This window comes from Xenopus tropicalis, chromosome 2 (genome assembly GCF_000004195.4).
Source record: "Xenopus tropicalis strain Nigerian chromosome 2, UCB_Xtro_10.0, whole genome shotgun sequence".
Lineage (NCBI taxonomy): Eukaryota > Metazoa > Chordata > Amphibia > Anura > Pipidae > Xenopus > Xenopus tropicalis.
Window position 1 is genome coordinate 159553100 of NC_030678.2, and position 27142 is coordinate 159580241.

Consider the following 27142-nt stretch of genomic DNA (forward strand, 5'->3'; position numbering starts at 1 on the left):
GGATAAAGTCCATGTCAAGGTAGATTGTTGTTATCTTCTATTGACTTCAATTAAACACTGCCCCATGGTGGCCATTTCTTGAATTCTTGATTGGCCAGTAAAAGGAAATCCAAGAGTATTTGATGTGTCAATGGGAACTGATTCAAAGACCACGATCATTTATAGCAAAAAAGGAAAAATGCACCAAAATAAGGCACATTGGGCGCATTTTAAAGCTGTTGAAGATTGAGAGCTGTACTCTAAGCAGGTCAATATCTAAAAAGAACTTCTTGTACAATGTCAAACAGAAACAGAAAATGAGTTGTACATGTCACAGCATAGGTTTGTGTGGAAGTTGGATGTTGCTCCTAACCCTCTTTGGTGGGACCTTGTCATTATGGAAAGAAGGCCAGATTTGGTGATGTGGAACGAGGAATCAGCCACCACGCAAGGTGCACCCCTTCTCTTAGGATATGAGCTCCTGTTCCATTCTGCAATTCTTGTTACTCTGCTACTCGTGCTACTGAGAGAAATTACAAGTTAGGGCATCACTTCTGGCTGCCTTTATCTATGCATAAGCTAGTATGATCTAGCCACGCCGACAGTGTACACATGCCTTTTTTTATTTGGTCAAGACCTGAAAAACTGCATGCATTTGGTTTCTAACACCGACCCACCTTTTTTCCTTTCGTTTCCTCCCCATCGCTACTTGTGTGCACTACACAGTTCCGCTGCAGCAAGCTGTTACTATTTCCATAGGCCAGGAATTATCATCATTGTAATTCAGCTCACAATAACCAATCACTTAATAGCTTACCTACAGTATAACAACAGAGAGCTCTCTCCACCATTCCCTCAGTAACGCTAAAGCCAGCGGATTTGCCTGGGTAGTTTGATCAATTTCAACCATACTGCCTGAAGGCCTGATAATCTATGTTAAATTGGGGTTTAGGTTTGGCCAGACCATTGTGCAAGCTGACAGAATTAAACTGCTAAAGCACCAAGTAGCAAGTGTAGGCTTAAACTAATGGAGCAATGGAATGTGCCCATTTATTGTGTGTATAGCCATTCATAAGGTATATGTTCAGCGTGCGTGCTGATCAGTCTGATAGCGTGGGGGATCAGCTAGTGTATAGACATTCTAACTATACAAGATAACTACCAGTCTCTACAAAAATTCACAAATCAGATTATCATCCAATGGGACTGTCTAGACAATCAGCATCTGGCCAGCCAACAGGGTATCTGCAAGTGGGGACTATATCCCTGTGTGTTTATTCAAGTTGATGCAATGTTTCAGGGGCATGGCCCTATGCCTGACAAAGGGGTGTCCCCCCCCAAAACATTGCATCATGTTGAATAAATAAGCAGGGGCGTTGTCCCCACTTGCACATACCCCGTGCCGGTAAATCTTTCTATTGAGCTGCTAGGAAAGCTGACCACTCTCTAGTCAAGCACTGTGTTAGAGTGGAAGAGGGACATGTACGGGTAATGCCTTGTTACTATTGTAACGGGAACCCACAAGAGATTTGCAGGTTTAGCTGGTCATTAATATTTGGGCGAGAGCTTGAATATAAATACATATAGAAATACAAGTAAAAGTGTGCTTAGATAGATAAGAGGCAATAGCAACTGGCACATCTATATTTTCAAAGCTTTTAAGGTTAAAAAGAGTATTTCCCACATTCTGAGGTTTATGATTTTCTATCAGCGCCTCCCCTGGGAAATTACAGGAAAATTGAAATACATTTTTACAAGCAAATGACCAAAGCAGGGTGAATAAGAACACTTTTCTTTTTAATTGTGTAGAGAAGATGTCGATAGTGAATTTCCAAATGCAAAATACAAATTGAAGCCAAAAATAGCGGCATTCTATATATTCTCTCTCCATTACACTTCCCACTTGTTTACTCAGCATTGGTAACTGTCAGACGTCTCTAGGATGACACCTTGAACAAAAACTTGTATTTATAGAAAGGAAACAATGATCCTATTTGCATGTGTAGATCCGGTGCAGCGGAAAGATGCGCGAATGCAGCCCCCATTTCTTTCCCTGCTCGCTGGGAACTTACATCACTTACCGATGATAGAAGTCTATTCTCATTAAAGTAAAGTAGGACCCCAGCAATGCAAAGGTGAGAGATCCAAATGATAATGGTTATTATAACAACTACATGATGCCTGCAGCTTGGGCATGCTTCATTTAAAGGCTAAAATATTTGGAAATTGCTACATAATATAAAATGACTGGTTTATTTTCCCAACAAGACAAGTCTAAAGCAAATGCCCTTTCTGCCCTGCCATTAAACAAGTCCTAGACACAGCACATTGGTATCCTGAATAAATGGAATTCAGGCAGCAGCCTAGGTATAGAGCCAAGTGATCATGTCAAAGCTCTATAATATTGGTTTGATACTCCAAGCTGTGGTTGTGTGGATACATCAGCTGTGGGTCACAAACCAGAGGTGTAAAGTAGAATTGCACTTGGGCCCACAACCCCTAGGGGCCTGTCAGAGCTGGCACTCAAAGGTAGGTGGAATACGGTCCTGCTGCATGTGCGCGCCCAGAGAAGGAGGCCCATAGGTGGATGGGAAGTGTGGGAGCAAATCCTGCACCTAAGCACATTTGACCCTAGTTACACCACTGTCACAAACTCCTCCAAAGCTATCCTTCTCTGCTCCTAACATGTAAAACACAATCAAATACATCTTATGGAGGATCCAGAGCTGCTACTGACCAGAGGTTGGATACGTGATGTAGAGGACAGGAAAATACAGCCTTCTTACATCTTTGGGGTCTTCTCAATTTATGTCTTCCCCAAAGGCTAACTATCTGCTCAGATTGTTTCCCCTAATGTTCCCTTTTAACGTATTCCAGAGGAAAAAAGTTTACATTGTTAGAAAAGGGTAATTATTTTGAAATACAACTTTTATGTCTTCTAATGTCTGAAGATACGGTTTCCCAGAATCTTTTTGTGAGTGTTCTTTCTCTGTCACAGTTTTACTGAGCCCATACTGGGTGTGTAATACAAAGAGCTGCAGTACCAATGAAGGCGATGTGGCACACACACAGATAATCAGCTGCTGTGGCCCAGTAGGTGCAACACAAGCTCCTCGTCCTCTGCCAGAGAAAGTCCAGTGTTAAGAGGTTCAAAGTCCTCATCGGAGTTCTGTTTCGCCCGCTTCTTTTTGATGCCAGCAGACTTTTCAGCTTGGTTTCCGGCAAGGCTTTGGTATGTTCTCTTCTTCGGCCGCTCTTCTTCATGATCACTGGGGAGAGATAGAGTCTGGTTAGAAACATTATCAATTATTTTTTTATTTATTTTTTTTGCTTATAGGAACAATTAATGTTTCCACATATTTAATCAGAACAATGGGTGACAATAATGCCTGCGTTCTACAGCAAAACACTATGTATGCACCAAATCCATGACTTGGACTCTGCCCAACACTGAATCCTCCACTAATGATTCGGCAGATTACTGAACCTAATTAAAACCCCTAATGAAAAATTCCATCAATTTTGAACAATCAGTCTCCCGCAGAACTGTAAAACAACCCATCAGTTTGCAGAGAATTCCAGATAATTGGCCATCGATTATCTGTACCTGCCTATCTATTGAGTGATTAGCCACAAGACTCGCATAAGTAAAGCAACCAGAGATCTTTCCTTTTCGATTCACGCAATTCATTTTCCTGAACTCACAGATCAGCTTTCTGGCCACACTTTGTAATTTTAGTCAGTCTGGAAGTCTCGAATGGATACTTATTCACTGGATATTAAGTGGCTCCACGCAGAGCAATATATATACAGAGATACAGCTGCCGGGGGCCTAATTCCCTGTATGCTCATCATGAACAATCCAGTGCTAAAATGCTAGCAGGCAATTACTCTAAGTAATCTATTCCGCTCAATCCACCTTTACTGCTTAAGGTCACAGCACAGCTTCCAATACCATAAAAAAGTCCGGATTCACTTAGGGGAATGTACTGGATTTTAAATAATGAGAAGAAACTCGCACCCAGTGGTAACTGGAGCAGTACCGCCACTATCTGCTTTGTTAAACAAAGCCCCAAAGCGGGCGGCACATCGGGGTTCCTTGAGTTCTGCTATGTAAAGAAAAAGGATAAAATAATGGGAATCATCATGGCTTGTGTCCTACTATGTGTGTAAGGAATTGGCATTAGTAGCCACATCCTGAGTACTTACAGGTATGGAATCTGTTATCCAGAAACCTGTTATCCAGAAAGTTCGCAAATTACAGGAAGGCCATCTCCCCATAATGCTTCACATTTTAAAAAAAAATATTTCCTTTTTTGCTGTAATAATAAAACAGGACTTAGTACTTGATCCCAACTAGGATATAATTGGAGGTAATACAATTGGGTTTAATTAATGTTTCAATAATTTTTTGTAGACTCAAGGTACAGAAAGATCCCGTATCAGGAAAGCCCCAGGTCCCAAGCACTCTGGATAACAGGTCTCATACCTGTACCTTGCAAACAAGCCTGCACAGGTGTGGGCTATTTGCGCAAGGTCAGTCCAGGTCCTCTCCCGAAGATCCAAGTGTCATATTACTCAATGCTTCCCTAGTTCCTACCGTTCTGTACTCCTTACATACACATGCAGCCAGCAAGTTTTCACATGTTGTCTCACAATGTCCAGACACCATCTTTTGAGTGTTAAATCCTGCCTCTAGATGGTGCTAGAGTGCAAAGACTTGCCATCAAAAACACAATAGAAAATAAGATACATCATGCATCACCAGGAGGCGAATATTGGTATTTTTCTCCTTCTGTAGTACCGAGGGCACTATTTTCAGCATTGTGGGAAAAATTCATCTGTATGTGAAGTACTAGGCAATTAAAATGCAGCCCTATTTTACTGTATACAATAACTGTAGGAATTGTATAATAAATCTCCAGTAAAAAGATCAAACCTAACTATGTACATAAACATTCATGGAACATTCAATGGAATACCCCAGATTACCTGCAAAGTAGTCAGAACGTGGGTGCTTTGCAGTCCGCCTTTGTTATCCACACTCAACCCCAAACCACCCTTGTCTAAACCAACCCGACGTGCTGTCTTTATATATGTACTGGGCAGGCACAATATATAAATAAGTCAAAGGCAGGCAGCCAGCTAACACTGCGGGAGGGTTGAGCCTTGGGCACAGTTTGGCCCAGGTTAGAGTGTAAGCTCCGCATAAAGAATAATAATAGTTTTAAATGTATAAATCCACAGAAAGGAAATGTTTTGTGTACTTGCACTATTAACCAATGAAAGAAGTTGTATAAATAAAGGCATCGCCTACTTGTTCATTCTTGGAAACAGTGGGTGAGATTTAGGGGTTAAAAGTGGGCGCTGTGGCCGCAGAGAGGAAGCAGCTGGGCAGAATAAAGGCCAATGTAACGGGTTTCTATCTCTTCATTTCACAAGCTGTTCAAATGAAAACATTTTCTGCCTAAATTATATTATGTTGGAGGTGACTGATCTTTTCTTCCAACTCGAAACTCTAATTCAGACACACGGGGTTTTAATTAACAAGTGCTCCAATCTCGCCCTGCTCACTTGCTCCAGATGTCTCTTTATATGAAGCCGTTTGATTTCACTGCCATTGATCCCATCCATCGCAACACAGGCGGATTAACTGGCTTTCATGCAAACTTCTCAGAGGAGTCTCTCGGATACAAAGAGCTTTCACCTAAACGCAACCATTTCGCTGAAATTTTGTCTCAAAAACAAATTTGCCGATATGAAAGAGACAATTACAGAAGCGTGACTATATGGGAAAATAAGGGGTTTCTAAAAAGGAGATTGCAATTACGCACCCAATAAATGTCTGGCAAAGCATAATGAAAGCTAATTATAAAATCTATACCTTCCTATTAATAAGGTACTTGCACACATTTCATAATAATCTAAATGTGCCCATCCCATCCTGGGATGGGCACAATCTTGCCTTAACTCTGTTCATGCCAAGCACGTATATCATACATGCTTCCCAGCAAAGACTCTTGAGTGCCAAGCACGTATGACATACGTCCTTCACAAATGAAGCATCTCTCTCTCTGCACTGGCGGCTTTTGCTAAGCAACAAGCCAACGGGGCTGGCAAGTCAGTCCTTTGACTCGATTGTTGCAGGACTGACTTTTAACAGCAGACACAATCGCATGGTGTCTGCTGTCAGGAGCTTCCCTTCCCCAGCCCTGCTGAGCCCGCCCACTCACTTCCTGCTGCAGAGACTCTGCGATCATGGGACAATGGGTTCAGCTAAGGACCCCCCAGCTCACAAAAAAGGTAAGTGGCCTTTTATTTAACTTATATACACACATTTACATGCATTTACACACACACACAACTCACCTTTTACTAAATGTAGCTTTTGTTCTGCTTTTCTGCCTTTTGTTGCTTTTCTGGCTTGTTTTGTTTGCTTTTGTACATATTTACACACTTACATACACATATATACAAATTCACACACTTTTTAGAGGTGTGAACACAAGTATACACAAACAGACACACACACACTTTTTTTTTTTAGTTCCTTTTTTTTATCATTTTGTCTTTTGTTTTTCCCCTAAAACTATTTATTTGACCGTTGGATCAACCATGCTGTAAAATAATTAATTTTGTTATTTCATTGATTTGCCCAATTGTATTTCATTTTTGTGATTTTATTGCAGTTTTAGGCTTGCATTGTTGTTTGTTGCATTTCTTTTGGCGTAACTTTGCCGTTTGGTAAATCCCTGAATGCGCCATGAAAGATTCAGGTGAATATCGAACCTGACTCCTAAATCAATATGCAATTTTTTCAACTTCTGTGTTTATGTGATGAAAAGACACATGCTTTTAAGGACTCAACCAGGCACGTGGATGCGAATCCTGCTGAAAAAGGCCGAATCTTGACACAAATCCTGATTCGGTGCATCCCTACTTACATATACATGTATTTTAAAACACACCACGTGAGTGCACATAATTACATGAAGTACCAGGAGGCATCTAACCAGTTACCAACCCAGGCAGGATTTCAAAACTTAAGCATTAGGACAATAGGCCCTTCCCCTGATCATAATAAACATGTGCAACATGTACAGTATAAGAAGGATGTTGCCCTGCAACTTAAGGAGGGCAATATACACTCTATAATATTTCATAATATTCAGCCCAGTCAATAAGCTGAGCTGGCATATGTACAGTGTCATTGGCCTATCTAGACAGCCTGCACTTTCACAAGGAGACCAACCAAGCAGCCCAGATCAGTGCAATATAGCCATACATACTTTGGCCCATGTGTAGCTAGTCTACATTATAGTGGTGCCACCTTATTTTTCTGTTAATACCAGCCTTTAGGTTTGGGGTGGGCAGTAACAGGTAGCCGCCCAAACCTGGCCCTTCTCCTCATTTCACTATTACTATTGACGACATGACCATTAACCCTGTTAATTCTGCACGCTGCCTTGGGGTCATCTTTGACCAGTCCCTCTCCTTCTCTAACCACATTAATAACACTGCCAAAACCTGCCACTTTTTCCTCCGCAATATTGCCAAGATACGCCCCTTTTACAAGTAGCAGCTAAAACACTAATCCATGCCTTTATCCTTTCCCGCTTAGATTACTGCAATCTCCTACTAACCGGCCTCCCAGACTCCCACCTCTCTCCCCTGCAATCAAACTCTGCTGCCAGGATCCTCCTGCTCTCTCCTAAGTGGGAACCTGCTCAGCCTCACTCTAGCATGGCTGCCTGTTAAGCAAAGGATAGCTTACAAAATCCTTCTGCTGACATTCAAAGCACTCCACTCCCCACTACATTTCTTCACTGGTCTTTCTGCATGTTGCTGGTTGTCTCCTCCGCTCCTCTCAGAGCCTCTGTCTTTTTACACCATCCACACCCACTGCGCACTCTCATCTTAAACCTTTCTATCTCGCTGCTCCTTACCTCTGGAACTCTATCCCTGAATCCCTCCGTAGGGAAAACTCACCCACTCTCTTTAAAATAAAACTCAGCTGTTACCTTCTAGAGCACTAAAACATTATTTTCCTTAGTCCTGCGCTTAAGGGTAAATGCCCATACCTGGTGCACTCTTACCTTCCAGTTTGTGCCTGTATGTTACCCAACCACTCAGATTGTAAGCTCTACGGGGCAGGGACCTCCTTCCTACTGTGTCTCATACCACATGGCACTTCCTCCCTGTGTATTTATATATATTTATTGTATTTATTATAACACTTGTCCTCCCTGTGTGTAATTCTGTATATTGTAAGATTGTACAGCGCTGCGTACCCTTGTGGCACTTTATAAATAAAGTTATACATACATACATACATACATACATACCTTGGGGTGGGGAAATGGGCAGAAGTTGGCCTCTATACAAAAGGGGGTGATATTCCGCACAAAGAGCCAGAGAAGGGAGGGATTATAGGTAGGGTTGTGACCCTTGCAAATTTACCGACATTTTATATTGCCAGTAAATTTGTAATTACAGCGCCGACCCTAGCTGGCCCCACCAGATTAGCTGGTATCATGTGGTCTTTTACTGACCTATTACAAGTGGCTCCACTGATGTTTAAATAAAAAATAAAATTATAAACTGGACCAGCATAAATGGCCAACTGGAATTTGAAAGGGTGTATGACCCAATATGTAGGACTGTTGTGGATGAGAGCATTGGTACAGACCTGCTCTATTGCCCCCACCCCACTGCCTTACAGATACATGCGGTTGCCGCTAAACAGTAAAGAAAATTAATTGAACAGAGAATTCTGAACAAAAAGGAATGTTGCAACTTTGATGTCATTTGCACTAACAAATAAGTAAATAACCGTGAGTTAAAGAGGTGACACAAGGATAGAACGCCTCCTTAAGTGAAAGGCAAATCAGCGGGAATAATTAATAGGCTTGTACTACAACAGCTGTCAAACAGATTTTAAGGGAAATTAGAAAAAAAAACATATGCTCCAAAAATGGGCATTTTGCTCATCGAGAATTCTATGCCCCAATCTTATTTTCCGACAATAAATGCTTCATTCCGAGGGCCGTGGCAATGATACTAATGAAGATTAATTACTGCAGTGTCTTTCATAAAGCTCTGTGCAGCTTCTCTCTCAGTTACTGTCAAAAAGCTAATGGAAATATATTGTGTTATTAAATGCCATCCCTAATGTTTCCTGGGAGCAAAATTATCCAAAACTCCTAGATTAAAACAAAAAAAAAAAAAAGATATTAAAAGATCACTTTTAGGTCAAAATTGTCATATTCCACTTGAAAACTAATTTATTTTGCGGAAAAAAAATACACCGGGAAGTGTGAGTGGAAAGTCCACGGCTCTAAGCTCCGGGTAAGCAGAACTTAATGGGGATACATCACTGTTTTAAAGGAAAAATGTTGTTCTACTGCTGTTCGGCCAAGGATAAACTAGGCTGCTTCTCTGTCTGGGGAAAATGGAGGCAGATAATCGTCCCCTATGCTCGAATCAGCTCTTCTGTGCACCTGTAATCATCGTGTCTGCCTGGGTGCAGCACACGGAACGGATTTTGCTGCTTTGGTGCCCGAAACCCGCTCAATGCGCTGGAACTAGGGGCTGACACATTGGTTCTAGGTGCAGACACAGAACAGTGCTGATTCGAGCAAAGGGGGGGATTCTTAACCTGCATTTTCCACAGGCTAAGGATCAACCCAGTGTGCCCTTGGTCTTTCAGTGACATTACAGAATCTAACCAAACTGGCATATACAAACGAGCAAATATTGCCCCTTCCCACATTTTACTTTGAGCCACCATTTAGTGATGGTCTATGTGTCACTCACTGATCACCTGACAGGAAATAATGCAGCTCTCACTGTAGACAGTCACTATTTAGTGGGCTGCTGAAGGTCTGTTTGGGCTTCTGTGTACTGCCGGGGCCTATTTAGAACCCCATTTTGGCACTAGATGTAACCGGATATATATATATATAGATGCTTGGAGGAAGGTACCGCTCACGCAGGTCTTAGGTTCAATTTTGTAAATTTTATTATAGAGGCAAGAGAACTGACGTTTCGGCTGCAACACCAGCCTTTGTCAAAGTTACAAATACAAGTGAGAAAAAACCTTATAAACCGTGTTTGGCGGGAACATCAACGGACAATAACGTGAACGTGTGGGACACCCCCCCAAAAATGCAAATGTGATGACATCAGACAATACATGTACACAATCAACCCCAAACTCACGAAATACAACAAATAATGTAGTAAAGGGATCATTTCGTTTATTTTGATCCCTTTACTACATTATTTGTGTACATGTATTGTCTGATGTCATCACATTTGCATTTTTGGGGGGGTGTCCCACACGTTCTAGCACTTGAGCTGTTCCAAGGCAAAGAGCACTTAGAGAAGCTCGCTGGCTTTATACTGACAGCGGCCACAACTGCAAGCAGAAATATAGCAACTAAATGGGATTAGACCTGTAAACAGCAAGTGCAGGCCGGGTGCTTTAGAAACACTTAGTCCTGGATGGAGAAGCAGGGGTCAGCGTGGCCACGGGTGCTGCCATGGGATACCACACAGCGCTGCAGCTCAGTTAAATGATATCTGATAGAGGAATTTAGAACATCAATTTACGGAAGAAAATGCATTCGGGATTCAATTTCAGGAACTCCAACGTAATAAACAACAGTCCCTTAGGAAAAAAATATTCACATTAGAAACCGATTCCCATCTTATTGGATTTTTATTGAAAAGTTCAGCTTGGGCACAGGTTATGCTGCCCCCTTTATCTGTATTTATGAATAAGGTGGAGTCGTCATCCTAATTTTCCTTTTATTTCCTTTTTTTAAAAAAAAATAATGCAGCATTATTAGTCACATCAGAGGAGGACATTTTGGACATATTTTATAAATTCAACTAATTTGCTCTTTACCTCGGTCTCTCTGTTATTTTTGGAAATATAAAGACCAGCTATAAAAGCCGTAAGGCTCATTTACAAACACAAATGCAGTGGGCAAGGTGCAAGCTCGGATGCAATAAACCATGATTTTTTGAGGCCATGTTGGGATTTGCGTTTGGTGCGAATGTGTCCAATGTGTTAAAACATATCTAACTGCACTTATGTGGTTAAATGAACTGGCTGCAAATTGCATCATTTCTAGCACTCAGCGTTCAAATAAACGCAGCATGTAATTCTTTAAATACAAGCCTGCTGCGCTGATTGACACAGACTGCAGTTGGGAACAACAGAATTACTGCCAGAAGCAGCTCCAGGGTTCCTTTGTGGCAATAGATACACTTGGGCACTATTCGTCCAATCAACGAGCTGATGCGGTCCTGGGTCCGACTAATTTTTAAACCTGCCCTATCGATATCTCGCCAATTTCAGAATCGGCCCGTGTATGGCAGCCTTAAGATATAATTAATCCTTATTGGAGGCAAAACAATCCTACTGGGTTTAATTAACGTTTAAATGATTTTAAAGTAGGCTTATGGTATGAATTATGGAAAGACCCCTTATGTGGAAAACCCCAGGTCCCAAGCATTCTGGATTACAGGTCCCATACACTTACTCTTAAATTATATACTATACTGGCTCAATTTAACAGTACTTATAAATGGTCCCTTTAAATACAGGTATAGGCAACTGAATGGGCAGTGCTGTCCTACCTACTCTGCTGTGTAAGTTTAAATCCTATGTATATACTCTATATTAGCATCCACCTCTAGTTACCCAACTGGCAGAAAGCTTGACACATGTAGCAGCTACTTGTCATGGTTACAAAATGCCAGAAAATCCCCTGCCATAGACAATACTGAGAATTGCCTCTGCTAAAACACATGTATCATCAGTAAATGATCAGCATTGTCTATTTTAGTAGCCACGACAAGTAGCTGCTACTAGTAGCTCTGTGTGTCTTCACCCTAACTAGGAGCAAACCTTAGGGGTGGCTCACCGCAGAAAAACTCACCCACTTTCTCTTTGTTCCTTTGGGATATTTAGAAGCATGTTTATCAAATAGTGAACTCTCATTTTCACCTGTTGATAGATACCCTTCTAAAAATCCCCAAGGAATAAACAGTAAGTGGGTGAGTTTTTCTGTGGTGAGCTCTTTGATAAATCTGCCCCTAAGCCATATGTATTCGATTACTGGCCGTTGATGTCATCTATAGGGAGGTGATTATACATTCTGTTCGCAATATTTCCACTTGACAAATACAATAGGGATATATGAAAATATATAGCTGCCTTGCTATATCAGGTTAACCAAGCACAGACAGACTCATTCATTATCAGGGCTGATATAAACCAGCGTTAGAGAGCATAGAGATGAGGTCCTAAAGTAGATCATGTCCAAAGACGAAGGAATATTTATATATATTTATATATATATTGGCCAGGGGGTTTAACACAAGACAGATCTGGCCCCTACGGAACACAATTCCTAGCCATTTTAGTCACAACACACATTAAAGCGACCGAATTCCTCTATAACTCTCCCACATTTCCCTCCATCCACTTCTAACAGTCCATTTTCCTTAATACAGCTTGGCTAGTGTAAGGGCATAATAAATAAAGGAAAATTCATTTGATTTCTGTGAGATAAAGGAGATTGTATTACTGGTACGAATCACAAACCAATTACATGGTTTCAGCCTCTGGGATGAAAGGAATAGATTTATTATACTACTGCACATATGAGACATTCAGTTTATGCTACTACATGTCATTTACTTATGTTAATGTTACATAAAGAGGTGGGGCTACATGTAAGTATGGTTTTCATGGTGATAATGGGGGAAATGTAAAAATTAAAAAAAAAGGGTGGATTTATTAAACCAATATATTATACCAATTGATTACCAATAAAAAGACAAATGGGCTTCAGATGAAGGATAAATCGGATTTTCGACACTGTGGCCATAGATTTAAGGAGGAATTATTTCAAATAAGTGTTTATTTCAACTTAAAACAGTAAAGTATGAGCTTTGCATACTGCTTACTGAGACCCAAATGCTTGTGCTTATGTTTGTGTCGCCATATTGGTTGCGATACTATAAAGATTCAAAATACATGACATGGCTAGATAAGGGCTGGCACAACAGCTATTTCATCCATATTGTCCCTCTGAGAGAAGCTTCTGGATCGTTCTTTAGAAAGCCATTTGAAGGGAAGATACTTCAGGCTACTAGCACCGAGGCAGAAGTTCCAGAAGGTGGATTGGGTGCTTATGATTAACACTGCAGCAACCAATCACAATAAAGCAACCTTATATAAACTAATTATTTTACATTTCTATTTTTTTTTATAGGTTAATATTGATTTTTTTTCAAGACGATATATGTACTCCCCATAATCACGTTATTAATTGGTAAAGCAGCCCAAAATAATAATAAGACAAATCTGCTTACATATATATATCTTTAGTTAAAAGGGACTGCCCAAGCTTGAACTCATGGTATCTTGTCACAAAATGACAGTTTCTTTTAATTACCAGTAATAGCCCCATTCTAAGCTCAGCCTGTAACAAGATAATACGGCCATCAATTTAATTAGCCTTATTCATGCTGGCTTTTTATAACTGTGCAGTGGGTGTCTCCATAATACAGCGATGAGTTGCACGGCAGGAGATGGCATCCTTCAGTCGCCTCGCTACCCAACCCGAGGAGCCTTAAGTAAAATTACAGCAGCCGAAATTGCATGCAAATGACTAACGCTCCATTGTATTCCTGGACTTGAAAAGGTTTCCAAATACAGTGATCTGTCGATTTTTGATTGCTCCTTAATGGCTGTTCATATTCCTCAGCTTGTCATAAATATAAGTGCAGAGTGGCCAAACGCCTTGATGTGCTTTCAAATAAGGTGCTCCTGTTCTGAAATGTAATTTCCCCCCATGCTAACATAACTGATAATCCCTTACTGTTCCTGGGCAAGACACGTGGAATTACAGGCAGGCAAACAGCTTTAGGGGGGGCACAGCATGTTACTGCCTGGGGGGGTTAGGGGAATTGGCATTGTTGCTTTTAAGTAAAGGCAAAGATGGAATCTGCCATGGGCTGCATACTACAGAGGTAAGAACGTACCTTAGGGGAATAATGTACCCCCTGCTGTAAAATATAAGGATATTAGTAGGCGTGCACCGAACCACCGAATCCATGTTAAGGGATTTGGCTGAATACCGAACTGAATCCTAATTAGCATCTGCTAATTAGGATTTGGAAGGATTAAATGTTGCCATGCGCTTTGCATGCAGTGAAAAATTTTACACTTCTGTGTTTATGCGGCGACATGAAACATTGGCATATGCTTATTAGGATTCTAATTCACAAGGAAGCCCTTAACAGGGGTTAAGTATGGGTTCCTTAGTACGTTGCATTCCCTGGGGCACATGCTAGTAACATGGGGTGCCCTTATGCTGCAACCCCCCCCCCACACCACTGTTGTGTGCAGAACAGAGTGCAGGCAGTGCCACACAGAGCGGAAGGCTCACCTGTATCAAGAAGGCTTTGAAGAACAACCACACTTGCTGAAGGACAGCAATAGGAATTCTAAAAGACACATACCTTGCGCTTTCCTGTGCTGATCCACCATCACTTTCCTCCATGTCTCTGTATTTGTCGGGATCAGGAAGAGCACTGATGTCAAGTTCATCTTCACTGCCATCATGGTCAAGATAAGCCACGGCTTCATCCTCTTCCTGCAAAAGTCAAGGATTGCAATGAATAACAATCTTGCACATATATGTCCTAAAGGATTACTTGCAAGCGGAGAAAGGCTCATCTTCCAAGGGGAACTAAGAGCATAGGCTATAGACTCATAGTCTGGAAAAACTGCAGTACAATTCAAAGTGCCTCTGTATGTAATTCACCAACTAAGACAGGGATCCCCAACCTTTTATACCCATGAGCCACATTCAAATGAAAAAAGTGTTGGGGAGCAACACAAGCATGAAAAATGTTCCTGGAGGTGCCAATTAGATCTGTAATTGGCTATTTGATAGCCCCTATGTGGACTGGCAGCCTATAGGAGACTCTGTTTGGCAATTACACTGGGTTTTTATGCAACCAAAACTTGCCTTCTAAGTAGAAATTCAAAAATAAGCCCCTGCTTTGAGGCCATGGGGAGCAACATTTAAAAGGTTGGCAAGCAACATGTTACCCCTGAGCCACTGGTTGGGGATCACTGAACTAAGACATGAAATTCAGCTAACTAAGGGTGCCAGCTACTTTTGAACAGTCTCTCTTTAACTGGAGTGACCAGTGAACCCACTGACCTGATCCAATTCAGTATTAGTGTCAGAAAGGTGCATAGAAAAACCCTGTGACATCCAAACACCACACCTACATTTCAATGGGTAACAATAGCTATAAGTATACTTATGAACTCGCTCCAGGTTTCCTGCTGGCGGCTTGCCTTAATATCATCCCCATCTTCTCTTACCCATGGGGAAATCCACCTAAAGTGATAAGAACACTACATGTTTCGGGGCAAGCCCTTTATAAAGCTTGCTCATTGGCTAGCTCCGCTGTTGTCGCCCACTGACCTGACAAATTAATTTTAGCACATTAGTAGTACCCCCCCAAATAGTAGCTTGTGTGCAGGTTAGGAATGTGGGAACACATTTGGTAAATAGCATTCAAGCTTCAGTTCATTTTTCCCAGAGCCCATTTGAGAGAGAGAGAAAGAGAGTTGAGAGTGAGAGTTCTACAGGAACTGTGCAATAGACAGGCACCCACCTCCATTTAGGTACATATATTTAACTCATGCAACAGCATAAATCATAAAAAACAAATTCATCAAGGCTATTGATATAAAGCTTCAGAAATGGATATTCTTATACCACTTCAACGCCGATGACTGTTTCCATGGATATAATGTGCATTTTCCCACAAGAAATGCCAGCAGGTTTACAGAGGGTCTCCTCCTCATATTTAACTTTCATAAGCAAAGGATTGAAAATCTTTCTAATTTAATAAAACACACACATTTACTCAGTTACTGAGACACAAAATAAAACTGGCAGAATATTGCATTAAATACCAGTATGAATATGTTCTTAACTTGGTATTGGCATCAGATATTTATAATGGAGAACTGAATAAAAATAAAACATAAATATATATAAAACAAAATAAATTATATACCGTATAACCGAAACGTCGGTTGTACATGCAATAGTAATATATATATATATATATATATTTCAATATATAGAAACCAGAGAGGGCATGCTCTCACAGTGTAGCATGCATTTATTATTGAAGTACAATAGAATAAGTACGTTAATTCTATAAGGCACATGTTCCACCATTCAGTCTCAGCTGCATTTGATGGAACTTAATATTATTAATTATTAGATAATTAGATAATACTAATTCACCACTGTCCAGGAAAGATGGGCATACATATGAAGACCTTCGAACTTGCCCGAAAATGCTGCGTCCTGAGCCAAATCAGGGGGATCCAACTGTTTAGGCCCAAGGTCATTGATCGAATCATAATGGAGAGTGCAGGCCCATTGGCAGAGGGCTGAATAGAACCCCAGTGGAGCTTACATCTGAAGGTCCCTATCCCATTCACAACAGTAAGGCCAATTTTATCAGGAGTCAATTAACTTACCAATATGTTTGAAATGCGGTATAAACTTGAGCCCCTGGGGGAAACCCATCTGGACTTGAAAAGAATATACACATTTGTTGCACTCATGACCCCAGCACTGAAGGAATGTATCCATGACAGCATGTATGCTATTCGGTCAGCCCAAAATGATTCTGGTAAGGCAGGGATCCCCAAACTTTACCCGTGAGCAACATTTCAATGAAAAGAAAAAGCACAAAAACATTCCTAGTATGTGACCAATAAGGACTCAGATTGGTTAATTAGTAGCCCAGTGTGGACTGGCAGACTACTAGAGGCTCTGCTGAGCAGTACACATGGTCTTTATGCCTCTAAAACATGCCTCCAAATCAGAAATTCCACTGGTTGGGGATCACTGTGGTAAGGGATACAGGCTAGATACACGTCTTGTCTCATTACTGCCCTCCTGACCCACTGAAGGGAAAGATAAACCAAGAAACAAGTCGTGCTTCCCTTTGGGCATATAAAAGTCCCCAATGCAGTTCTCAATAAAATACTGTATTTGGGCATGACAGAAAGGCAGAAATCTTATAAAACTAATATCAGTGTCTTTGATTTACAAGTCTTTCTACCAGGGGGCTTCTTTGTTTTCTAAGACATCACTCCTGTAGATGAAGATTCAGGTCAATGCAAGTCAGCCCACTGATTATGCTGGCGAGTTTATAAGTCTATAAGAATCTGCCCCACACAATCCTGAGGTACAGCCACTGGAAGATGCCCAGACCTATTCCTGCCACGCGTTGGAGAGACGGTATTCTGAGCAACCAAAACTGGCTATTTAGACCTTTCAGCCAATGTAAATACACAGAGAACACTTCTACAGCACCAATAAATGACTATTCCCTCTGACCCCTTTGACTAGGAGGAAAATCCTTCCCTACAAGCATAACTGCATTTTTTCTTTTCCTGACTGTTCTATTTGATCGGTGACGGACGTTGCCTGCGAGGTTCATATTTTGGCTTCTTGCTGAAAGCTGTGAAAACTGTAAGAAAGGAATGACAAGTGAAATTCCTCTGATTTCGGCAGCATTTTATTTTCTCCCGAGGTCACAGCTGTCAGTTCGCTGTTTAGGAGAAAAAAAAAAGTGATATCAATGCGAGCTCTAAGCGCCTGGCTGGGCTGATCTTCCCCAGGCTTCTCTGTGCCTCCCATGGGAGATTAAACTTGTGCTGGGATTTTCTGTTCTTTATTTCGCTGAGAGGAGAGGATTCTGACTTGGCATCTCTCAGCCCAAATCCCATTCTGGTACAATTAACAGAACAAGCCTATGGCACCGGGCAAGCTGGTATCCCTCATCCAGCCTGCATCTAATCACAGGCGAGTGTAAGGGTCGGGTTAGACAGGGCATCAGCCCTGGGGCTCAACTGGAGGAAACTGTAAATAAAATCACAGCGAAGAGTTAAGATTTGTTAGATATTTTTAGTGAGACTAAAATAAAATCTTCCAAACAGTTTCGACACAGGTCCCTGTGTTAATCAAAACAATGCCCTAAATTAACAATTGGGAGGGTCATTTTCACAAGGTACTTGCATTAAAAGCTACTTCTTGGACTTGTGTATCGTTGCACCTATTGACACAGCGACTTATATATTATAATTATAGATTTTCAGCACAATTGTGTCCATTTTGTGCTGAGGCACGAGCACAATGGTGAAAATGTGTCCCTGTGCTTTAGGTGCATCTCCCCTGGTGACAAAAATTATGCTGATCAAGGGTAAAAAAAAACAAAACATGGCGACTGCTCTCGAGGAAACTGGGTGATTTCGGGAAAACAAGCATTCTGCATTGGGGGTAAAAAAAAAAAAAAAGAAAACTTTGGGTGATTTCAGAAAACAAGCGCTGTGTGTGTTTTCCCACTGACGATTCACTTTATTACCAATGGGAAAGCATTCAGGGGAGACTGGTGCCCACAGCAGCCCAGATTTAACCGTGGGTAACAAATCTCACTGTGAACCATCACCCTTAAGTGATACATTTGAACACTGAATCTCTCAGGCAGTTCCAGCCTATGGCCTTCCAGTATATAGTAAACTGCATTTCAAAATGTGGAACCGCCCAAAATTATCATCACGGAGACAGCAAAGAAAACCCTCTGCTTATATTTTATGGTTCATGGGCAGATAGGAAACTAGAGGAAAAAGTCTCAGCGCATATGAACTGTATGCTGTGGAGCACGTGTACCAGGGGGATTCGAACTGTAGATATATCGGGGATAACTACATTTTATTCATAGTAACATAGTAAGTTATGTTGAAAAAAGACGTACGTCCATCAAGTTCAACCATAATGCCTATATATAAGCTGCCTAACTGCTAGCTGATCCAGAGGAAGGCAAAAAACCCCATCTGAAGTCTCTCTAATTTGCCGCAGAGGGGAAAAATTCCTTCCTGACTCCAAGATGGCAATCGGACCAGTCCCTGGGGCAACTTGTACTAAGAGCTATCTCTCATACCCCTGTATTCCCTCACTTGTACTAAGAGCTATCTCTCATACCCCTGTATTCCCTCACTTGTACTGAGAGCTATCTCCCCTACCCCTGTATTCCCTCACTTGTACTGAGAGCTATCTCCCATACCCCTGTATTCCCTCACTTGTACTGAGAGCTATCTCCCCTACCCCTGTATTCCCTCACTTGTACTGAGAGCTATCCCCCTACCCTGTATTCCCTCACTTGTACTGAGAGCTATCTCCCCTACCCCTGTATTCCCTCACTTGTACTGAGAGCTATCTCCCCTACCCCTGTATTCCCTCACTTGTACTAAGAGCTATCCCCCCTACCCCTGTATTCCCTCACTTGTACTGAGAGCTATCTCCCCTACCCCTGTATTCCCTCACTTGTACTGAGAGCTATCTCCCCTACCCCTGTATTCCCTCACTTGTACTGAGAGCTATCCCCCCTACCCCTGTATTCCCTCACTTGTACTGAGAGCTATCTCCCCTACCCCTGTATTCCCTCACTTGTACTGAGAGCTATCTCCCATACCCCTGTATTCCCTCACTTGTACTGAGAGCTATCTCCCCATACCCCTGTATTCCCTCACTTGTACTGAGAGCTATCTCCCATACCCCTGTATTCCCTCACTTGTACTGAGAGCTGTCTCCCATAACCCTGTATTCCTTCACTTGCTAAAAAGCCATCCAGCCCCTTCTTAAAGCTATATAATGTATCAGCCAAATTCATTCATTACATATATTGTTTTCAATCCTCCTCCTTGCGCTCGTTGGTGGAAGCAAAATAATTAGACAAGGTTTTCTTCTAAATGCCCAATAATTTCCCTCTGCATAAACTTACCAGCAAGCCTGAGTAATTCAGTAACCATTTAGTTGAGCTGGTATTGAGCACTGCTCAGTGTGTGCACTATCTTGTGGGAGAGGCAATGATGCATCTCCCATGCTAAGATGGCCGGAGCGCCTAAAGGCTGTACATTTTAATATTCCAAATTAGTTTGCTCCCTGAGCTCAGCAAGATGTACTGCAGAATGCAACAAGATAGATAGGGAGGCAGTAAATATGTCCCAAATCCCAGACAGAGAAGGAATAAGTCTTTATCTTCCATGCTCAAGGCAAGACAGAGGCAACAACATCACTGTGAATTAGTTTATCCTCCCATTTGAATGACAACAGTAAATATATATATATTATATAGACAGATGGATAAATGGAAGCTTGCATACAGACAGACAGAGCCACAGACAGATAGAATGACAGATACAAACATACATACATAAAATTAAAGAGAAAAAGAGAATAATTTAAGATAAGGGGAAATAGCATAAAAGCATATAATGAGCCTTAAGGCACAAACCAGAAACCCACACATAAATAAGTATATAAAATAAACAAGAGACATGAATATCCTGTAAATTATATCCTTAAAACGGTGCTTAGTGATGTCATTTCTGTCACATGACTCACTAAAAATTTGTAAGAATATTAGAAATCAACTCAGAGTTCCACGACTTATATAAAAAAGCACTCTGCCTTCAGCCTTTTGCTTTTATATGGTCATGGACATTTTTTGTGACTTATAATATCCTTATATTTTACAATAGGGGGTACATTAGTAACTATATGCACAGTTCATAAGTGCAGGATAGTCAGCTTTTCCAAGTGACTGCCAAGCACTTGCATAAGCAAAAAAAAAAAAAAAAAAAGGGGGGGGGGGGGTAACCATAGCAGCCAACAGGGGTAAATTGGGGTGGTTTGGCACAATGCCACCTGAAATTGAAACTGCTCTTAGAGTCCCCCTACCCATAAAATGTTCTCTCCTTATGACATACTACAATAATAAACACTGCATAGGAAGTTTTATTTATAACTCTCCATTGGGTCTATAGTTGGGAAATCCGGGCGGGGCAGTGGCGACACTGGGGTGTGACAATTGATGCCAGGGGTATGGCTGATGACACTGGGGGCGAGATTATGACATGGCGATTGGCTGATCACCACTGTCAATCTAACAGAGTCCTACCCAGTATCCCTAATTTGAAAAACCGAGCAGGGATCCATGACCCAGGCAGAACTCCCGAAAATCAAACCAAGCAAGGGCCAGGTACGTAACAGCAGGTGTATCTCCTGTATAGGTTCCCAACCTTTAGAAAGGGATTGGTGCATAAATGATTAGAGCTGGTGCTGACAAAATAATGTTCCTTTTTGATAGGGAATATTATGTTCAGTTGCAAGGAACGGCAATAAGATCTAACACTGCTTCTCGTTATGGAAAGTTGCTCGTGTAAGAACAGGAGATATTATATCTTTTGTCAAAGTACGTTTGCTTTTATTGCCTTTTATACATCTATCTATAATATGCGTCAGTACAGAGGCGCAAATTGTTAAATGGATTTCTGCGCTCAATGGGTGGAACATATTACATGAAATAAAGGTTTTATAAGAAAAGATACAGCAAGAAAATCACTGAATAGAATGGCGTCATACAAACAGACTCACAAGACTCAGAACAAAGGAAGTGTCTATTTAATAACTGGGGCATTTAATGCAGAATTGCCATTAGTGGGTAGGTAGATTGTTCATATGTATGTATGTATATGTATGTATAACTTTATTTATAAAGCGCCACAAGGGTACGCAGCGCTGTACAGTCTTACAGAATACAAAATTACACACAGGGAGGACGAGTGATATAATAAATAAATACAATAAATACATATATGTATATATATATAAGTGCCATGTGGTATGAGACACAGTAGGAGGAGGTCCCTGCCCCGTAGAGCTTACAATCTGAGTGCGGGCATCAATGTGGGTCGCCAGGTTGCGAGTCTTATCCATATTTCTTATATTGCCTATATTATCTTTACTGCTTTAAACATTTATTTACTTTTTTTTCTACCCCCCAACATCTGATGATGTCACTTCCTGTTTGCAGCAACAGCACTTCCTGTTTAATTATGGTCAGTGTAATGGGGTTCAGGTTGTGGACAAGGCAGTTGCGGGTTGGGTAGCGGTCAAAGCAAGTAAAAAATGTGGGTTTGGTCTGGGTCTGAAAAATTGGTTCTGCGCAGGACTCTACTTTACTGGAAATTGTAATATGCTTCATAGGCTTTCCCATGGACTATTATTATTTATTATACATTAAATTAAATGTCACAAAACACTACTTGGGACAATCTATGGTATTTAAAAAGCTTTTCTTTCCATGTACAGATACAGCACACATCTCAGTCCATGGGCAATAAAGAGCACAGAAAGAGCTCGGGCTGCATGTAAGAGCGCTGGCATTATTTCAGCAAATCTAATGAGAACATTTATTCAAGCTTCAAAAAATACATTAGGCAGCGAGAGGCTGTTTTCTGGCGAGCGCGCGGTATAGCTCCTCCGCAAAGGGCAGGTCAGTACAACTTAACAGATATTGGATTGAATTCAGCTTCTCTCTCGCTGCACCCAAAGTGGTTATAGAAAAAATGACAGATAAATAAACTGATTTTTGATATATGGTCATCTTTCCAGAAAAAGCAATCAAAGTCTCAGCAAGGACCTTATATATATATATATATATTTTTTTTTTTTTTTAAAGAGGGCCTTAATATAATAATGAAAAACAAATATTTTGAATGGAGCTTGTTGAGGCTAGTGTTTATTGAGCAGCCAAGCAAACTGAACAATGGCTCATCAAGTGCAGAGGCAGGGAATTGTGCAAACATACTTAAATCTAATCAGAATGGGTAACGCACTTCTGTACACAGCTCACTACTAGACATGCAGCATCACATCCAGAAATACAAACATTTACTGAGTATGGAACATTGCTAATGCATTCAGGATGGGCACCTGAAAACTCATTCAGTACAAGCGCACTCTGCCCTTTGTGCTTATGAACAGCAAGCATTCCAGCCGCTATAAACTACAGCTCCCAGCATCCCCTGATCAACTGCAGCTGAAAAGGGTTTTGTGCTGGATGTTTAAGAGTCCAAAATATTTGGTGCGAATGGAAGAGCATCCAATACGTCAGAATCTTATTTTAAAACCAAGAGTACTGAATAGGTTGGTGCCCCTTTTCCTTTTTAACATCCCCTTCTCTTCTGGGAAGGCTTTCCATTGCTGGTGTGAGTTCTTTTCATTCAGACACAAAAGCATTAGTGAGGTTGGGCACTGATGGACACTTCTACTTTTCCCAAATCTCCAACCAGTCTGGACAGAAAATGGCTTCTGAATAACCCCATGTACTTTTTTAGATCTAACCACTGCTTTAACCCAACAGCCTTTGGTCAGTTTTCCCCCTTTAGGTCCAAACTTTGGGCAGGGTTCCCTTGTAAATGGGTGGTCAAGGTCTCCCCTTAAAAGTCCAACCTTTGGTCAGGGTGCCTCTTGAAGGTCCAACCTTTGATGGTGGACAGCCTTAAAGGTCCAACATTTGGTGATGGATGCCCTTGAAGGTCCAACCTCTGATGATAGCACATTAGAAGGTCCACCATGTGGTCAGCTTTCCAGATTCTATATAGTGACCACATCTGTAAAATATCTTGTCAAACACTAGGACAAAATGTAGAAATTTGAACATTAAACTTTCAGTACAGGGATAGCCAAATACATAGCAATTGGCCACTGACCATTGTAACCTCACTGACCACTCAGTAGCAGATTTTTATGGTATGACTAAAGGTGGCCCCACACGTGGAGATTTTAGATCTTTCATGTGACCATTGGTCGCACGAAAGATCGTACAATCTGCCACAAACCGTTCAGGATTGAAACGGCAGTTAAGGAGGCAGAAACAATAGGATTTCTACCTCCTTCTGCCGATTCAGCCCTGAAGACAGATTTTGCTTTCAGACACCTTTCTATGGCGCCCGATAAAAATCTTTTAAAGCTGGCCATACACGCACCGATACTATCGTACGAAACCTCGTTTCGTACGATATTCGGTGCGTGTATGGCATGTCGGCGAGTCGACCGATATCGCAGGAGGCTGCTGATATCGGACGACTCGCCGATCGGCCAGGTTAGAAAATTTTGATCGGGCGCCATAGAAGGCGCCTGACCAAAATCTGCCGTCAGGGCTGAATCGGCAGAAGGAGGTAGAAATCCTATTGTTTCTACCTCCTTATCTGCTGTTTCAGCCCTGACTGTGTGTGGCGGATCTGACATCGTCAGATTGCCACGTGTATGGCCAGCTTTACCCACCTGGTCGGCGAGTCGACTGATAGCAGCCTCCTGCGATATCGGTCGACTCGCCGACTTGCCATACACGCACCGAATATCGTACGAAACAAGGTTTCGTACGATATTATCGGTGCGTCTATGGCCAGCTTAATGGTCAGACACAATGGTCAACAAGTCCCTGGTCAAATTAACAATTTTTAATGTTATCAATTAAATTGACAGAAGGAGCAGAAGTGATTATATTTAACATAAGCCAATGAACTATTCTTAATAAACACAGCATATAAATAATCAGGGATGCCGCAGCAACACCAAACGCTGGCTGTTCCCACTGTCACCAACAAACATTCAGTGGTTTCTCCAGTTATGGGGACTGGATGAGAGCAGGCAATCATAGCCCAGAAGATTTGCATTTATCTGCTTAGGAACCTTGGAATGAGCAAGTGCGCTAAAGGGAGTTTAATTAAATTCTGTTTGTATACGTTTCCCAGAAGGAAAGCATAAAATACGCTGCGGTACTGGAAAAAAAAATGTGCATAATTTGAGCCAGGAGGAAAAATCCATTTTAAATAAAGAAATCAGCATCAAGGGTTTTTTTCCCCCAAAACAATTAAATAAACTGTGTATATTGTAAAAATTCTTAGATAATATAAATAAGCATTTATATCTATTGATAATGAAGTACTCCCAGGGCTATAAAAACAATTTATTCTTACAAAATGCAAATGATATGGGTCCTGGGGGGGGATTCTTCTGTTAAATGACAAAGGGAGCAGGGCACTGGGGAAAATCTATCCAATCAGCAGACGGAGAACTAAACCAGAGGGCTGAATATAACAGGGGTTATCATTATTAATATTCCACCAGTGCTTTACAGAGATGAGCTTACCATCCAAGGTCTATATCACATTCACACACACTATGCTCAGTTTAATCAGAACCCAATTATTAAAGTGCCTGTATGTTTTTGTGTGGAAAAGAAGAGGGTATTTTCTAGTCAAAGTATCCCCTTTCTTTCCATTAAAATACAGCAATTACAAACTCATTTATGGCTTAGAAAACTGTAAACTCAACATTTTATCAGCAGTCATCATGGATCCTGATTTATCCCACTGCTGACTTCAATGTAGCATTAAGAAGTAGATTAGCGGGTATATTTATAATGCTGTGTAAAAAATGGAGTGAAGTGTTACCGGTGATGTTGCCCAGGGCAACCAATCAGCAATTAGATTTCACCATTTAGAAAACCAAAGTAAAGCATCTGATTGGCTGCTATGAGCAACATCACCGGTAACGTTTTACTCCACTTTTTATACAGCATGATAAATATGTGAACATGAAACGTGTTAGGCGACTGTCTTTCTATGGCACTTCAATAAACTGATCTGAATAAACTGAGATTTGCTCTTCATTATACAGGGATATCCGCTCCCATAATTTGAGACTCCCTCCATTTGTTGGAAGTCTTGGAAATATTTAATTTTTCTTTGAATACAATGAAACATCTGTTTATTTGGCCTGCTCTCCAAAAAAAAAAAAAAAAAAAGAGTTTTCTGCAAAATATTGCCACCTAGGAAGGGGGCCTTATCAGCCTTATCCAATTACATCAGAACAATATAGGGCCCCAGACTGATCCAATGCAGTCATCAGCCAGTAAGATTTTTTAAGTCAGCCCACACAGTTTGATGCCAAATTGCATTCTGTTCCCAAATACAGATCAGGAGAATTGGCTGTTGATGTTTGCCGGTTAAAAACAAAGCTTAATGGTTTGAAAATGAGTAATGAAAGCATAAACACACAACTTTTTTCAACCTAAATTACCATTTAAAAACGGCTAGGATGCATTTGAGAGTGCAAAGTAAAGTAATGGGTATCCTGCCCGCAGAACCTCGGGGGTAGGCCCCCGGCTGCACAACCTGTACTTAGAGCCCACCAGTGACAGTTCACTTACTGTGCTGCCCCTTCCTGCCTGTTCTTCTCGAATCAGAGGGTGATGAGGGCAAATTTAGAGAATGCTAGTGAGCTCCCATATACAAAACTGCCCATACACTGCCAGATTTGCCTGTTTTGGGACCTTGGATCTGGGCCCAATTTGGCAACCCACACTGGGGCCACATTAGGCGAATCCAATTGCGGGCCCATCGGCCAAGATCCTATCATAGAGAGGGGCAAATAGGGCTAGAGGATGAGGACTGCAACAACAGGCTTGCTGTCCTTGCAAATAGCTGAATGTTTGCTATCTGGATGATTTTTGTCCAGATATTGGGTCTGGCAGGCCTGACAGTAGGCCTCATACACGTGCCAATAAGCAGAAAGATCAAGTCGGCAGCTTTTATCAGCCTGTGTATGATCACCTTAAGAAAGCAGAAATTTCAATTAAAAGAGAGGTAAATTTGGGTGATAATCTTATTTGCCGCCCCTGGTTAAAGTTTGCCTTGCCTCTTTGCCATTCTCCAGCTAAAGCAAAACTTACCCAAAACTATCTTAAACACTTCACACAATAATCAGAAAATATTTATAATTAGACTATGAAAGATTTTATTTTAGTGCTTGAGAACTGAGGCCATGGCCGGTGGGAGAGCCACCATACACTGGGGAAGTGACTAAGTCCAACGTTACAATCTGTTACTTGGTGGCTTATCAGCTAGAGACTTTAATAAGAACAATACTGGGTTCTGCCAATATGCTAGTAGGACATATGTTCCAAACTTAATCCAGTAGCACTGCAGCGTTCACAGCCTGGAATCTTTTCAGACAATGGTGCCAAAGCCATAAAATAGCGATGTCAGCAGTTGCAAACACAGTAATTGACAAGGAATATGATGGAGATTATAATTCAACTTGCCAACTGCTCTGGCTCGGCACCAAGAAAGCTTTCAAAATGTAATTAATGGAAAATTGTAACCAAAGGTAACTTGACAATT

At 41.3% G+C, this 27142-nt stretch overlaps 1 protein-coding gene across 1 annotated transcript in view; it reads right to left on the minus strand.

The window, feature by feature from the left end:
* Window positions 1–1759: 1759 nt before the first annotated feature.
* Window positions 1760–27142, minus strand: part of ddx10 (DEAD-box helicase 10) — a 168622-nt gene continuing 143239 nt past the window's right edge. Inside the window, 2 exon segments of the mRNA NM_001102681.1 lie at window positions 1760–3248; window positions 14524–14657. Of these exon segments, the coding sequence (NP_001096151.1) occupies window positions 3056–3248; window positions 14524–14657 (327 nt within the window). The 3' untranslated portion in view covers window positions 1760–3055.